This window comes from Myotis brandtii, unplaced genomic scaffold, assembly GCF_000412655.1.
Source record: "Myotis brandtii unplaced genomic scaffold, ASM41265v1 scaffold297, whole genome shotgun sequence".
Taxonomy (NCBI): Eukaryota; Metazoa; Chordata; class Mammalia; order Chiroptera; family Vespertilionidae; genus Myotis; species Myotis brandtii.
Window position 1 is genome coordinate 1,922,724 of NW_005361351.1, and position 16,171 is coordinate 1,938,894.

General features: G+C 38.8%; 1 protein-coding gene across 1 annotated transcript in view; it reads right to left on the reverse strand.

Moving 5' to 3' along the window:
* Positions 1–8,921, reverse strand: part of LOC106726634 — a 30,450-nt gene extending 21,529 nt beyond the window's left edge. Inside the window, exon 1 of the mRNA XM_014542282.1 lies at positions 8,829–8,921. Within this exon, the coding sequence (XP_014397768.1) occupies positions 8,829–8,921 (93 nt within the window). The remainder of the gene's footprint in view (positions 1–8,828) is intronic.
* Positions 8,922–16,171: the final 7,250 nt, after the last annotated feature.

Sequence of the window (16,171 nt, forward strand, 5' to 3'; positions counted from 1 at the left end):
TATAAGATTGCAAGTATTAGGAAGCAGCACTCGAGTGCCCATAATGGACTATCAGCTGCATGTGAGTGAGTGCTCTGGGCCCATAGCCCTGCCTGCTACCCCCTTATTTGCACCTGTGACCTGTAGAGGGATGGCAAACTCCTGCAGGCCACTTCCTAATTATTATGGATTCTCAGTCAGGAGAAAATGAATGATTATACTGGGCTACATAAAAGTTTTTTGCTTTTAGTTTTTCCCATCTAATCTATCCTAAAAACTGTTTTCAGGTTAGAATTACACAGAGCTCAGTCATAGTTTATTGGCAGTCTTCAGTTGCAGGCATTAGAAACAAACACTGCCTAAAGTGCCAGTTTGTTACAGGACATGGGTTGTCTCATGGAACCAACAGATTATGAATGCAGATAAGCTTAAGGAAGAGACAGGCTGTTCCTATAACTGTGCCCAGCACAGTCTCAAGGCACTCATCAAACTAAGCCAATCTGGTCTTTCTGTTTCCCTCTCACGCTCTTCCTCTGTCTCTCTTTCTCCCTTCTCTCTGTCTCCTCATGTATGTTTTTCTCCCTCTCTGTCTCTCCTTCTTGGTTTCTCTCTGTCTTCTTCTGTCTCTGTCTCTCAATCTGTTTCTTTCTCTCTCTCTCTGTTGCTTTGTCTCTGTTTCTCGTCTTCATCTTTGTCTCCCTCTCTCTCCCCCTCACCCCTTTCCCCTGTGGTATTCCACATAAATAAGACCTGGCTGCCTCCTGGTTCCCACTTGTTTGCCTGTTACAGTTCTAACTTTTAAGTGAGACTGACAGAATCCTCTTAGTTTCAAATGACAAGCCCAGGGAGTGGGAATGTGATGGCCCAGCATGGGTGAGGGGTCTATCCCTCATGCATCAGTCTGGCCAGGCCCGTGGAACTCCCCCAACTCCTGCCTCAAAAAGTGCCACTCTCTGAGAAGGGGCTTTGAGTTAGGCAGATCCCCCTGAGATGTTTGCTATAGTCACAAAGACCATAAATGCTCTGGGGGGAAGAGGATGCAGCATGTGGAATGCTCTTAGCTGTTATGTAGAAAGGTGCTGTCCAGTCCAGCAGGCTCACTTAGACAGGGTTCTTTCCTTCATGTATCTGAATCCTTTATACATGAACTCCAATGATGCATCTCCAAAAAAATAAAATCAGAATCATCCAAGCATATTGACCAACTTACCTTTACATAACAATAAAGTAAGGATCTCAGGAAACAATATGAGAAGCCTTTCCACAGTGGTGCCTTAATATGTGTCTGTCCCATAGGTGTGCTGTTCTGGAAACAATGCTTCCTTGATAACTATTAAAATTCTACTCTTTCTGCAAGGCCAGAGTGGCAGGTGACTTTCTCCTTGAAAATTTCCCCTCTGATTGCCCCCTCTCCTTCTCTCTCCTTGTTCCACCCACACACCACTCAAACTGGAATTTCCAGAATTTGATTAACACAATGAAACGTAAACACTTGACACACTTAGCAATCAGATGGCTACCTCTTTTCTTTCTGAAGGAATAAAAGTGGCCTTGGGAATCTTAAGGATGTGACTCTAAATTGTGGCTTCTCATTGTTTGATTTGAGGAAAACTAATTAGCATACCTACCCCTGAGATGCTTATCTGCAGATCATCAAAAAACAACTCTCTCTTTTCTGGGGTGAAAATTACATGAAATGTCATGCAGGTGTATCTTCAGTGCAGTGCTTGTGCGTGGTGGGGGTTCACAGATGTGAGACTACCTGCTTCCTACCTGCTGTCCTTCTCCCCTTTCCCTGTGCCTTCATAGTTCTGTTTGTATATCATCATTTCAACATTACAATAGTGATCTAAGTTGCTCAAGTTTCCTCGGATTGCTTTCAGAAGAACTGAGTTGAGACAACAAATGATAGCCGTTTGGAGAACTGAGCAGCCCTACCAACCATTAGAAGCAAATAAATCCTTTATTTAAAAAAATACCAATTCTATAATTAAAATGAGTAATCATATTTAATAGTTAATAGGTGTAAAAATGGATATTTAATTCAGAGAAATCTGCCCCTAAAACAAAGCCTTTGCAAGTATCGGTGAGTGGCAAGTTCATCTCTGGCCAGAACTCTGGTTCACTGCCTGCCTGCTTCACTGGGCTCCCATTTCATCCAAGACAGAGACCCTGGGATGGGCAGCAGCTCCATGGTTGGAGCTGAACTTGTTCTTTTCCCAGGACTTTAGGGCCCAAATTGTTTCCTTTCACCCCCAACAGCTATGTGGATGATCACCTCTGAGCCTTGATTCTGGGAGTTTTGAAAACCAAGGGAGAGTCCTGCTGCCTCACAGTTCTATCTGCTCCTTCTACAATTGATCTTCCATAAGCATCTTACCCTCTACTATGACGGAGGCATCCAATGCTACTGTCTTCCAACCATTGGGGTGTGTATTCAGCCTTTGCTTCCAGTGTGAGCAGAACCATGGGCTAAGGCCACACTGCTGTGTGACTCAACTTCACAATCAGAACTGGAATTTTTATCTATGTCATTGAGGAGTGGCTGTTTTCACCACCAGCTCTCACTTCCCTCATATTTTGAGGATAGAATCTCCATTCCTGTAATGCATTGTTTCAGCTTTGGTCTTCTTACTTACCAAAGCTGCTCCTTTTCTCATTTTTAAATAGAAAACCTTCTTTTGAACAACTAAAAATTATAACTTGGGCAGAGCCTTCATACCAAGTTGAAGAATAGGTGAAGAAGCGATGGAGACGATACAAGACAATATGTGCAAAATAGACACATGGGAAGTCATCCAGAGAATTTTCAGATGGACTGATTTATTATTCCTAGGAATCAATGGAGGGTTATGTCATGGATCTTGGGATCAGTGCATTGATTGCCAGGGCTCTTCAGTCTAAAGAAACTCCTCCTAATATCTTGGCTGTTAGCTGTCCAGGGGAGGGAGGAGGTGGCTGAGAACAAGAGACACTTGGACAAAGAGACACTGGGCTGGGAGATGGTCCTGTGAGCTGGCTCTCCTGAGAACTCCAGAGCACATACACTAATGGAGAGAAGGAACACAGCTTCTCTGGGTGGTGCCTCCCAGCACCAATTGGGCTCATAGGATTCCAGACTCTTAGTCCACATTGCTGAATTAGAATCTGCTTTCTTGTTGGAGTGCTACATGTTTGAAAATACATCCATCTTCCCATGAGTGCTCATTTGCATTCCTTTCTCCCTCACTCTATGCATTCTTCATTGATGAAGATAAGAGAGTTCATAAAAATGCATCATAGACCCATTTAAACTATATGATTAACTGCTAATATGTAGTATTAACTTGTAGGATTTTATGGAGATTAGCACCTATAATTATATTTGATGGTATATGATAATGATCTGTTTGGTTGCATTTGAAAGTATGATGATTTAAGAACATTCATCAATCCATATATGGCTCAAAGACTGATATAAAATTGCAACTCTTTTTAATTGTTGTTAAAGTAATCAAACTGACATTTTTAAAGCCTAAAGGAGACTGATTAATTTTATGGAGACTATGTTCATTAATAATACAATGATTGGAACACTAATTGAAAATACTTTTTAGAAAATAGATGTTCTGATCAATATTTTCCAAATGGGCTAATTAAGTGTGACTATAATGTTTCTTAATTTCAAATTAAACATACAAAAATTCAATTTGGGCTCTGACTCCTCAAGAAGAGCAGGGTTCAGACACTTCCATGGAAAGGTTTTGGAGTTCCATAGTCAGTGTTCCTCTGAGCTTGTCAGATAATGGGAGCAGAGGAGTGGAAGCCTCACTAGCTCAGTAGGAAAATCCTCACAGCTTTCCTGATACTACCCACTTCCCCTACTATGTCTTAAACTCTCTCTGGACTTTCAGACACTGCTTTGTCCACACAGCCCTCTCCTTCACAGAGTGACTGATTCAATTATAGATACATGTTCCTGATGTCACATGACAACAAGCTCTATTTCCACTCTGTCTACGCAGAATGTTAGTTGATATTTAAATTGACCTTGGGTCTTTACATTCCTTACTCCTGTGTTTCTGCTGCTTCTGCCAAATGACTCACCTCAGTGTGAATCCTAAATGATAATATCCAAATGACAGATAGCTTAACCTGAAGTACAAGTCATCTGGGAAGCATACACCTTCAAATATTGACTCACAGTGACCATGCAAATTGGTCAAGACCAAACCCAGGAATGTCCTACAAAGAATCTTTGTCCCAGATATTCCAGCACCCCATCTATCACTTCACCATTGTTATTCTAATAGAAAGGAATGAGAAAGTAGGGTGAAGAGAACACAGGAGGACCCATGTTGAGTAGGTGTGTCCTGGAGGAAGACAGAGCTCAGCAGGGTGAGCTGCATTTGCACCAACTCAGAAGAAATGGCTACATGGACACTGAGGCTGCCAAGTCGATGGTTGAACTAGCTGACTATGGAGGACAGACCCATTCCTGTGCACAGAGCTCTTCTTACAGGAAAGACACACTTCCCTTATCCTTCATAATTTTTCTTGAATTCTGATGGCTTTATATATGTTTTTTTAAAATTAAACTTATTGGGGAGACATTGGTTAATAGGATCATATAGGTTTCAAGTGTACATTTCTATGATATGTGATCTGTATATTTGCATTGGGTGCCTACCACCCAATATATCTTTTATATAAGCTGATAAAAAAGCTGTAACAAGAAATGATTGATGTTTCTGCAATGTTAGCTATTACTACTTCAAGGTTGATCAAAAATAGTGTGATTTCTGTGTTTCAACAAAAACTTTACATTCTTTTTCATTGGGCCACAAACGAATCATTTTCCATTTGCACATGCACTGCTTTGCTAAAATAAAGTGAATTATAATAATATGAAGGCAACTCTATTGAAACAAGTTAATGCTCAATTTTCTAATTATTAACACAGTTAATCTTTGATGCTGCCATTTTAGGATACTAATAAAATTATTAAATTTAAGACTAGCTTCAGCTGACTAAAGTGCTTATTAATTAGGAGGCTAGGTAGGTTTTATGTATATAATTGAATTTTCAACTTGAAGACTAATTTTCCAGTTAACCTTCTGGGAATTAAGAGGCTTGATTATTTTTAGTTACTGAAGAAATTCATGAACTTATAATCAGGTTGGCAATACCCAAAAAAGAGGTAGTACACATCAAGGACAAGTGAGTTATTATTGCTGTGTGCAGAGGCCTTAAGGAAATCTGTGATCTCCTCGTGAAATGAAATGAAAAGAGCATGTTAATTCAAGTCAAAGAGAGTATTGTTTTACATTAGAAATATTTTCAACAGCTAGGGACTACTCCCGTTATTTATTGAACCAGAGATGCTGGAGATCAAGGATGTAGCTGGGAATCTACAGATAAAGCCAGCTGTTAATGGTGGTTATCAGGCAGGTTATAATCTGATGGGAAAACTGGGTGATGTGTTGAATACTTTGAATCCCTGGTATGGTGGTTTCCAGAGCTTCAAGTTCAGTGTGGCTATGGTTGGTAGAGAAGGATTAGTGGAACACAGAGGGCTTGGTCAGGCCAAAGATCAAGGAAGCTTTATACAGTTGTATTGGAGGTACTGACTGATGCACATATATTGTCTGTAGGGTTGAGTAGAATCAAAATCAGAATGACAACATGAGACAAAGAGCCCACTGGAGTGACAGAGAAAAAACATTGAAGAAAGCCAGGTGAATCAATCATGTTGACATGAACGTTCATATCAACTGTTAATAGGGAAAAGTCAAGAGAGGCAGGGTGCTGCCTTGTCATTGAGATTCTTAGGTTAGTTGGTAACTTATATAAGTGAATATAGATGAGGTCCCTAACTAATCCTGTTGTTAAATATAAGTAAAATAAGGAGTAAATATTTAATACTCTTTTTTAAATTTATAAAAATAGCAAGTTAGAAAGGCACAATCTGAGATAAACAGTAGTTGCGACCAGGATTTCAGGACTAGAAGTGGAGCACAGGATCAGCACCACCCTGAGGTGAATCTAGTGAGCCTGAGGACAGGTGTCCAAGGTGCTGGTGACAGTACCCGTTTCCCCAACACCAAGAGGAAGAGCCTACAAAGACAACTGTTTACCTAAAATTAGGGCTCTGAGAATAAGAACAAATTGTTTGTACATTTCTCCTGAGTCCAGAGGTATGAGGAACCTTGGTTCTGAGTGGAGGAAGACAAGCAGTCTGTTGTGAGAAACTAGAGCTCAGACTGATCTTAATGGACTTTGCAGTCTAATTTACGTTACTTGGGAACAACACAAAATGAGCAGCAGGTTATTTGGTAAAAGTTGCCCAGGGCTTGAGTGAACCCAGGCATTTGGCACTCAACCCAAGTCTCAAAGAATGTATACAGATAAAGTTACAAAGGTCTCTTATCACACAGGCTAAGAGTGCTAAGAAATATAAATAGGTGCAGGCAGGAAAAAAAAAGACAAAGAAATTAATAGACAAAAAATTTTTAGTATGAAAATATTAGACATGGAACAAAAATAAGTTATAGTTACTATATCCAATTAAATGGGAACATATAATAAGAGACTTTAAAGTGGTCAAGTGGATTTAAAAGGACTAAATTGAATTTCCAGATATAAACATATGCTAATTGAAATTAAAAACTCAACCAACAGATTTATCATCAACTGAATAAAACTGAAGAGAGAATTATGAACTGGAAGACTAATCTAAAGAAATCATCCAGAATACCATACCAAAATTTTTAAAAATTATATCAGATTATTATATGACTCAGGGTCAGGAAAGGATTTCTTTAAAACATAAAATAAATAACTTGAAAAATAAAAATTTTGATATATTTTATTACCTCAAAATGGAGAACAATGAAGAAATGTAATAGGTAAATACCAATATGAGAGGACATATTACCAATGACCAACCCCATAAAAAAATATCTAGATTATAGTTTCCAAAGAAATTTCTGCAAATAAACAGAAAAAAAAAACACAGCAACCTCTAAAAGGAAATATATATGTATATATATTTTACACACACATATCTATATATATTAAAGCCTAAGCTATGGAACGACTGAATGACCAGTTGACCAGTCACTATGACACACACTGACTACGGGGCGGGGGGGGAGACGCTCAATGCATGAGCTGCCCCCTGGTGGTCATTGTGCTCCCACAGCCAACCTCCTGTGGCCCCTCCCCCAGGCCGGCCAACCTCCCGGGGCCCCAATCACCAGCCCGGCCAAAGGACCCCACCCATGCACAAATTCATGCACCAAGCCTCTAGTATATTTTATAATTTTATATATACATATATACATGCAAAGAATATAAAGAGATAATTTATAGAAAATAAAACTGAAAGACAATGAAGAAATGTTCAAAAGCTTTAGTAAACAGAGCTGATTAAGATAACATGATGCCACACTATGCCTCCAGACCTACTGAACAGAAAAAGGTTGGCAATGGCCAGTGTCAGGATGTGGAGCTGTGGAAGTCCATGCACAGTGGGTAATACAGTGGCTGGGAAAGCCATTCTGGAAAGCAATCTGGCACTTCTTAGTCAAACTAAATATGTCTCAACCCTAGAACTAAACAATTCCTCTCCTGGATGTTTATCTGAAGAAATTCTGACACAGGCCCTAAGGAAAAATGTACGTGGGTGCTTGCACCAGCATTATTTGTGGGTGAGGAGTTGGAGGTGTCCACCCATTTCTAAGAGGCCAGATAGGTAAAATATGGTGGCACCTGAGAGTATCATATAAACTAGAACCAGCAGATGTGTGTACACATAACTACATGGATGGGTCTTAAAAATACAGTACTTTGTGAACAAAAAGAGTAAAAAACAAAGAGATGTAAAACATGTTACTATTCACTTAAATTTTAAAAAGTATTTTCATAAAGCAAAAATACCCATTATGTGAAAACTACATACATTCATCATAGCAACATTCATAATAGCAACACGGCTAGAAGTAACCCAAATGCCCACTACCAACAAATCGTTAAATATGTTTTGGTAAAAATCATTTAATGGGATATTATTCATCAGTGAAAAGAACTGAAGTGTAGAGACAAACACAATGTAGATGAATCTCACACAAAATGATTCCATTTAGAAATTTCAAATCTCAAATATGCAAAAGTAAATAATACCTGGTTTGGGACACAAAAGTGAATAGATTTGCATTAAGGAGAAGCTTGTGTGGGTGAGATGGGGCAGGTCAGAGGAGGTTTCAGAAGTTCAGAGATGACCTGTGTGTATGTGTGCATGCTGCCATGTTCTTGAACTAAGACCTGGGAACACAGGTATTGCTTGCACCATTATTCTCTATTTATTAACCTATATTTGATAATTATTATTTGAGTTACTAATTATTTTTAAAAAGCAATACACTTTTTAAAAAGTTTGTGAGCAAGAAATGTCCTGAGCAGTTTGTTGTTAAAGAAAGAACGTGGAATATGAGGTCAAACAGACATGAAAGTGCATATACTATGCAATTCCATGTATATGACATATCCAGGACAGGCAAATCCATAGAGATGAAAGGTTGAAGGTTAACAAGGGCTGGGACAGAGGTGGAGTGGAGAGTGCCTACACACTGGGTGCAGGTTTTCTTTTGGAGAGATGAAAGTACTTTGGAATTTAATAGAAGTAAGTGGTATTCACACACATTGGCTGTATACTTTTAAATGGTTAATCTTTTAAATGTGAATTTCACCCAAGACCCACAAGTGTAATTGGAGTTTTATGCAGACCTCCCAGAGTGGAGTTAGCTCTGGTTATGTATAAAACAGCCTGATGTCAGGTAAGCTGAACCACTGTAACACACTCTACTTACCGCAAAGAACATCAAAGTTGTCCTGCAATGATTTGTTCCTGCTTTCTGTGTGTGCAGAAGGTTGTCTAATATGAAGGACAGAAAAGTGGCCATGGTAGACATCTCTGGGTGGAAGCATGGCTAATGGATACACTTTTTCTTTTTCACTATTTATTAGAGTTTCTACATGTGTGTCTTTTGCAGTTAAAAATGTTTACATTGCCCTGGCCAGGTGGCTCAGTTGGTTGGAGCGTAGTCTCATACACCAAAAGGTTTTGGGTTTGATTCTTGGTGAAGATGCATATGGGAGGCAGGCAAGCCATCGATGTTTCTTTATCACATCGATGTTTCTCTCTCTCTCTTTCTCTCTCTCTCTCTATCCCTTCTCTCTCTCTAAAATAAAATTTAAAAATCAATAAACATATACTTGAGTGAGGATAAAGAAATACAATAAAAATACAAAAAACAAAAATGTTTACTTCAACACAAAAATAAGTCGCACTGATGTTTTGTAAGCATCCTGCATGCAGAATAAAATAATGCAAAAACAATCAAGCAGTTAGCAGAACACGTTTCGTTCTGCTCACTTTGCATTCATATGCTGAACTCTCAGGGCCTTTTCTCATCCTCTGACCTGCTGTTAATAGTGCAGCTTCTCTTTTCAGAATATGATTTTGTTCCTGCCAGGGGTGGATTCACATAGGTTTATCTCTGTTATTTCATTTCTGTAGCACCCACATCAAAGCGTGCTGATGATCTACATGAGTGCTTTCAATTTCATTACCTTCCGCCCTTCCTGGCTCCTCATAAACTCATGGCCTTCCCAGCAGAACATTTTAATCCATGCTTCAGATTTTCTCCATAGAATGTCTCTTCTGCCATATTTTATTAAAAGATTGAACTCCTTATTCTCTGATAACAACCGTGTAACCCACCCCTGTAGGTTACTCGTTTCTTAGGAAAAGCTCTAGCAGCAGTAAGCCAGCACTTGCAAAGCCCTGAATTAAGCCCAGTTGCTTCCACTTAATTAATCTTGCCTGCTGCTGTTGGGAGAACAGAAATGTCAACTAATTGCAATCAAGTGAAGTCTGGATGCATCTGTGTATTCAGAAAATATGCTATTGCCATTAAAAGAATATTCCAGGTCATGAAACTTTAAAATAACAAAAATGAAATAAACCCAAATAAGCTTTTTAAAATTCCCCTGTTGCTACAGAAAAATTATCCTAAAATGCTTTTGGTCTCCTCTCTGCCATGGAGGCGCCTCTCTTACCAGCCTGATGGTCCCACCCAGAGGCCTCCCACATAACAAGCTTCTGAGAGTCAAGGGGAGTGCCCCTCACCAACAAGGAGGTGGTAAACGGCCTATGAGAAGCAGGACTGCTGGTGAAGGCTTCTGGGAAGGAAGGGGAGCTGCTGGCAGACAGGGGATTCTACGGGCGCAGAGTGCCAGCAGCTGTGCCCCTGCCATGCAGCCCAAGTCCACACTGCCACTCTCCTTCTAGATGAACTGGGATCTGCTCAGCTCCACCCTCAGGGGCTCCACATGCATTCACTCTTAATGAGTTTTTCTACCTTTAATTTATTTAGTTCACTGAGTCCTCTTTAAATACTTTGCAACTTGAATTCTTCATTTTAAGACCCGTTCCCACAGGGAAATGGGAAAGGGGCTCTGCTGTATCCATGGTGACACACATGGGTTTCTCTCCAGCTAGTCTAGGTAGCAGCACATCTTCAACAGTAAGCAACATGGATTTCCCCAAATCAAGTTAATTTTTATGAAATTAAAGCTATTAAAGCACATAGTTTATTCTACTGAAAAGCAATCATTTTTAAAGAGAATGTCTCTGTCCACTATTTTTGTTGTTTAATTACATCTTAAAACCGGGCAGCATGAGATAACAGTACAGACAAAAGAAATGTATGAGGACAAGTAGGAGAGTAGGTTTCAGCTCTTCTGGTGTCGTCAGCTTGCCCCTGAGGTGAGGTACATCACTTCTCTCATTCTGTCCAGCGCTTTTCAACCTCTTCATCTCATGGCACACAAAAACTAATTACTAAAATTCTGTGGCACACCAAAATATAGATTATATTTTTTGACAATCTGACAAAAAAATAGGTATAATTTTGATTCATTCCCACAAGGTGGCTATTGTTATTTTGGCTGTGGTCATTTTTTTATTTGACAATCTAAGGGAAAAGAGGTCAGTGTGCCTGACTAAGTAGTTGGGTATTGCATCTTTTAAAAATTCTTGTGACATACTGGCTGAAAATCACTATGTTAGATGAAGGCCTAGAGAAAAATTATGAAATACTGAAATAGCAACACACTCAAAGAATATTTAGGGACTTGGCTGTCACCTAGTAAAGCTGAAACTGAGAAAAGTGGTCAGATCAACAGACCTTGACCACACTCGGGCCATCTGCCCATGATAGCAGTGGGCCATGCTGCCTCCATCAGGTCTAACTTATTTACAAGTGATACAGTTGTAATTCTAAAACACAAAATACAAAAATTTAAAAAACAAAACCAAAATTCAAATATAGCCACTTAAATATGTTCAGTTTAAGTATAACATTTACAGAAAAAGAAAAGGTAACACAAGCAACATTACCTAACAAAGAGGAACCAGATGACAAAAATATTTTATACTAAAATTGGTTGGTTTCTGCATGTGTGTTTTCAATAATAAAAAAAATGTTACTGAAAAGAGCTAAGATGATAAAAAAAATTATTAAGGATCATAACTGTCTACAGGCTGCACCAGCTTCAATGGCAACAGCACAGCCCACCAGAGAGAACCCTCAGGGACAGCTGCTCCCCTGAATAGAGATACTTCCCTACTGGAGTCCAGAGCCCCAAAACCATGTACCTGCTGAACGGACTCACCCACCCTGTTTTCTCAGCACTTATGGAGAAAGCACGTTCTGATCAACTACTCAGCAGAGGTCTCATTCCCTGAGGCTCCTCCTCTCCTCACACAAGCCCATTGCCTTAGGGGCACTCAGAAATAATCTTAGAAAATGATGGATACTCAGTCACATTTGTTTACCCACATTGTCATCACAAACGGTCCTCTGAGTTGGACCTTGGCCCAGACGTACATGGGAATGGTCGGTATTGAGTAGTGTGTCCATAGAACATCGTCATGTGGTAGCACCCAGCCCACACATGATAGGACCCCCAATGGAATAATAGCTAATGCCGGCTGGAAATTTGTTCAGGAGAGGAATTTAATTCAGAAGGCTCTTTTTGAAATCTAATAGTTTCATCTAACAATTTTTAACTACATATGTGAAGAGTGGAAATGTAAAATGGATGGTGATTTTTAAGTACTTAGCAGAGAAGTTTGAAGATTAAACTAGTATTTTAACATCTTGGAAGTATATGAAGACAATGAAAAACAATGTCCATCAAGGACAGAGGAGTAAGAAGTTTAAAACAAACAAACCCATAAGGTATTCACAGAGACAATCAGGGAAGACACTGAGGGAAGGATTCCAGGAAGATACCACCTAAACATGCCTCCCTTTTTCCTCCATTACCTCTAGGACTTGGTGGGGCAGCTCTCCCACGGTGAATGGCAGCAGTCCCTGCCTTTCTGAATGATGTCTGGTGGGGCTTTAGGCTCTGTGGGAAACTGGCATGAGTTCTCTCCTCTGTTGACGGGAAAATAATCTGGCTGTCATCAACACTGGGACCTCAGTAATCAAGAACACAGAGCAGTGAGTCCTGGGATTGATATGGAGACCCCTGGGGAGGAGGTCAGCGAGGGCTCTGCCTGAGCATACCTAGTCACCCTGGCCTCCTCAGGGTGAAGATACAGCCCTTCCTGAATGTCAGGGACTTGAGGACAGATGAAGAGGAAGGAGGCCTCAGCCAGACATTCCACAGGTTGGCTTACAGACTGCCTGCTCCTGCACTAGTGGCCGTGGAAGGATGGGCCATTGTTCCAATGTAAGCATGGCCAACATTTGGGGTGCTCCAATAAACCAGATTTGAGTTGCAGGGGATAAGAAAAGTGAAATACCACATGTTTAGGAGGTCTCCACAGTTGGAAAAAGGAAAAACAGCCACAGATGACAGCTATGAGAAAAGATCCAACAGCTGCACAAAAAAGATTCTCTAGAGCTAAATCTAAAATACGTTTAGATGAGTTGAAACAGATGGCTACCATTGAATACCAAATAAAAAACCTGGAAAACCAAGCCTAAGAAGTATATATGAGCAAAGAGAAAAATTGTAGATTTGGAGATCATGGACAGAAGATCAGAGACCAGAAATGTAAGCCCAAGATAAATCTATGAGAATAACAGGAATTCCAGAAGGAAAAGAAAGAAAATTAATGGACCCTCCCCCCAAGAAATTTATACCTAAATTTCTTAGTTATAAATTAAAAAAAAAATAATATTACATGTTTTTGGCAATGAAGAAGCAAGTGGAGAAGTAAATATAAAATGACACAAACATGCTAAGACCACAGATCAAAGGGACTTCTTTCGAAGAGACTGGAATTACATCTTGAGATAATACACTAGAAATGTCAATCATTTCTCAAAATAAAAGAGGATGATGTGAATATGCAGTCATTTGGAAAATATATCAGTCTTACTCTCAATCTGAAAGAACTCTTGGGGAAGAACTGACACAAAATAGCAAATACATCATAATAGATAGCTCAGCGTGGACAACAAATAAATATTGTACAAATGCCAACAAAAATGAAAGCTAGAATGGCAATCTGGGAGAATGTCAACTTTAAAATCAATAGCACAAAGCAAAAAGCAGGAGGACATTCTGTTATTCACAGGTACCAAACTATACAGGCCTAAGAAAGCAAAAACTAAAGGGTTATTATAAATTCAGTGAGATATTTTAATCTGCCTCTATGATTTGGACAGATTTAACAGATTTAAAAGACAGAGAAAGATATTCCATAAAATAAGTAAGTAAGTAAGTAAATAAATAAACAAATAAATAAAATTTACAAATTAAATAATAAAACCAGTAAGTGTGATTTAATTGGTATACACTGAATCTTACTGTCCTTGAATAGAGAATTGTTTTTAATTCACATGCTCATGGAAAATTTACAAAAGCAATCACTTTCTTGGCCAAAAGAAATGTCTGAGTACATTTTTTAAAAATAAAAGTTTTAATTAATTTATTCTGTGAATGCGAACTAGTGGAATTAGAAATAATTAATAATATAAAGTGGCCAAAAATCAGAGCCCCTTGGGGATTAAGGAGTACATCCCTGGACAGATAACTCTTGGATCAAAGAAAAAAAACGTAAGGAAAATTATAGCTATGTAAAAAGTATTGAAGAACTCTCTTCAACCATCTATGATAAAGTGAAAGCCAAGTGAAAAAATTTGATATAAAACACCATGATTACTTTAAAGAAAGTAAAGGAATAGAGTTTGTCCATATCCTAAGCATATAGAAAATATTTTAAACAAAAAGCAAGTCAGAAATGAAAATTCATAGCAAAAGCTAAAATTAATAAAAAGTAGCAGAAATTTAAAAATTTAATCTAATTTAAGTGGATTTGAATTATATTAATGCCTCATTAGTTTCTTTAAAGGAAAATGAGAGAAGGCAGAAATACACCAAGTTAGGGGGAGAGAAACAAGGACTAAGCATAGATATAGAAGTGATTAAAGCAGTCATAAATATACATATGAAACTTTCTGACAAGACATTTTAAAATTTAGAGGAAATGGATGCTTTCCCAACAAAATATGTATTGCCAAATTCACTTGAGAAGAAAGGAAGGGGAAACTTAAATACATCAGTTACCATAAGAGAGTTTAGAAAAAGACACTTAAAGATCTGCCATTGAAAGAGGCACTGAGAACAGATGGACTCCCAGCTGAGGTTTATGTAATATGAATTTTATATAACCTTAAAGAAAGAGGGCTTTTCAAAGTTAAATTATTCCAGGCCTTAGAAAAAGGATGAAAGGCCTCCCCAATTCACTTTACAAAGGCAACATAACTCTTTTTAAAAATCCAATAAAGATAGGATAACAAAGGAAAAATGTAGATGACTCTGATTTATAAATACAAATGAAAAATTTATTAAAATATTAGGAATTATATTCCAGCATTGTTTTTCGTGTTTATTAAACAATTTTTTGGTGAGCATCTAGCATGTTCCATGACAAAATATAAATAAATAGGTACATATACCTAATATGTTAGATGATGATAAATGAAATGGAGAAAAATTAGACAGAGAATGTAGACTGAAAGGTTTGTTGGGAGGAATTGGTTTTTAAGGGAGATCTATTTGGATTTGTCAGAGAAGGCATCCCTCAGGTTATTAGTAAAGACTAGAAACAGATGAGAGAACATCATCTCAGTGGGGCTGAGGAGAGACCATTCCAGGCAGAGGGAAAAGCCAGTGCAAAATCCCAAGGAACAAAGCAGAGATGTACCAGGTACCTGGATAACAATAAACCCAGAAGAGTACCAAAGATGAGATTAGGAGGTAGTGGGGCCCACTGGAGGGCTTTCAACACAGAGCTAGCATCTTCTGACCTCCCATTTAGCAACAGATTGGCTGCCACACTGATATTGAATTGAAGGGTAATGAGGTTTGAAGTCAGGAGACCAAGTAGGAAGCTTTTGCAATAACCCAGGCAAGAGCTCATGGTGGCGCCATAACAGTAAACATGATGATAAATCATGTGACCCTGGATACATAGGTAGAATCAGAAGAATGTTTGGATGGATTGCATTTTTGATGTGAGGGGAAAAAGAAAAGAAGGGGATAAGATGGCACTAAGGATTGTGGCTTGAGAAGTCTATCAAAAGAGGTAACCCTAAAGGGAGCTTAAAAGAATGTAGGATCAACAGGCTGGTGATGATGGGGAGAGGCCACAAGCTAAGTTTCCAAGACATCAAATGTGAGAAGCCTATTGGATATCCAAATGGTATCAAGTAGGTTGGATACATGAGATGTGAGTTGGCAGAGACAGTTTCTGGTTGGAAATAAAAGTTTGGGATTCTTGAGCGGTACTTGCTATTAAAGCTGTGACATTGGATGAAATTTCCAAGACAGTTCAAATAGCTCAGGGGGAATTGCAAGGAGGAATTCCAAAATTCAGAGTTGTTTCAGTGGAGTGCTGGGGGTCAGAAACCTAATTGGAGGGAGATGTGAAGTGGACAAAGGAAATATAGAGAACTCAGAGGATTTTTACTGTAAGGAAGGGAGAGAATGAGGCAATAAAGGGACAGAGAAATAGGATGAGGAGAAGTTGTTTAAAGAAATGATTAGAGAAATAAGAGCATGTTTGCATATTGATGAGGAAGATTAATTAATCAGAAGAAAGAAGGAGCATCCCAGAACTCTGTCC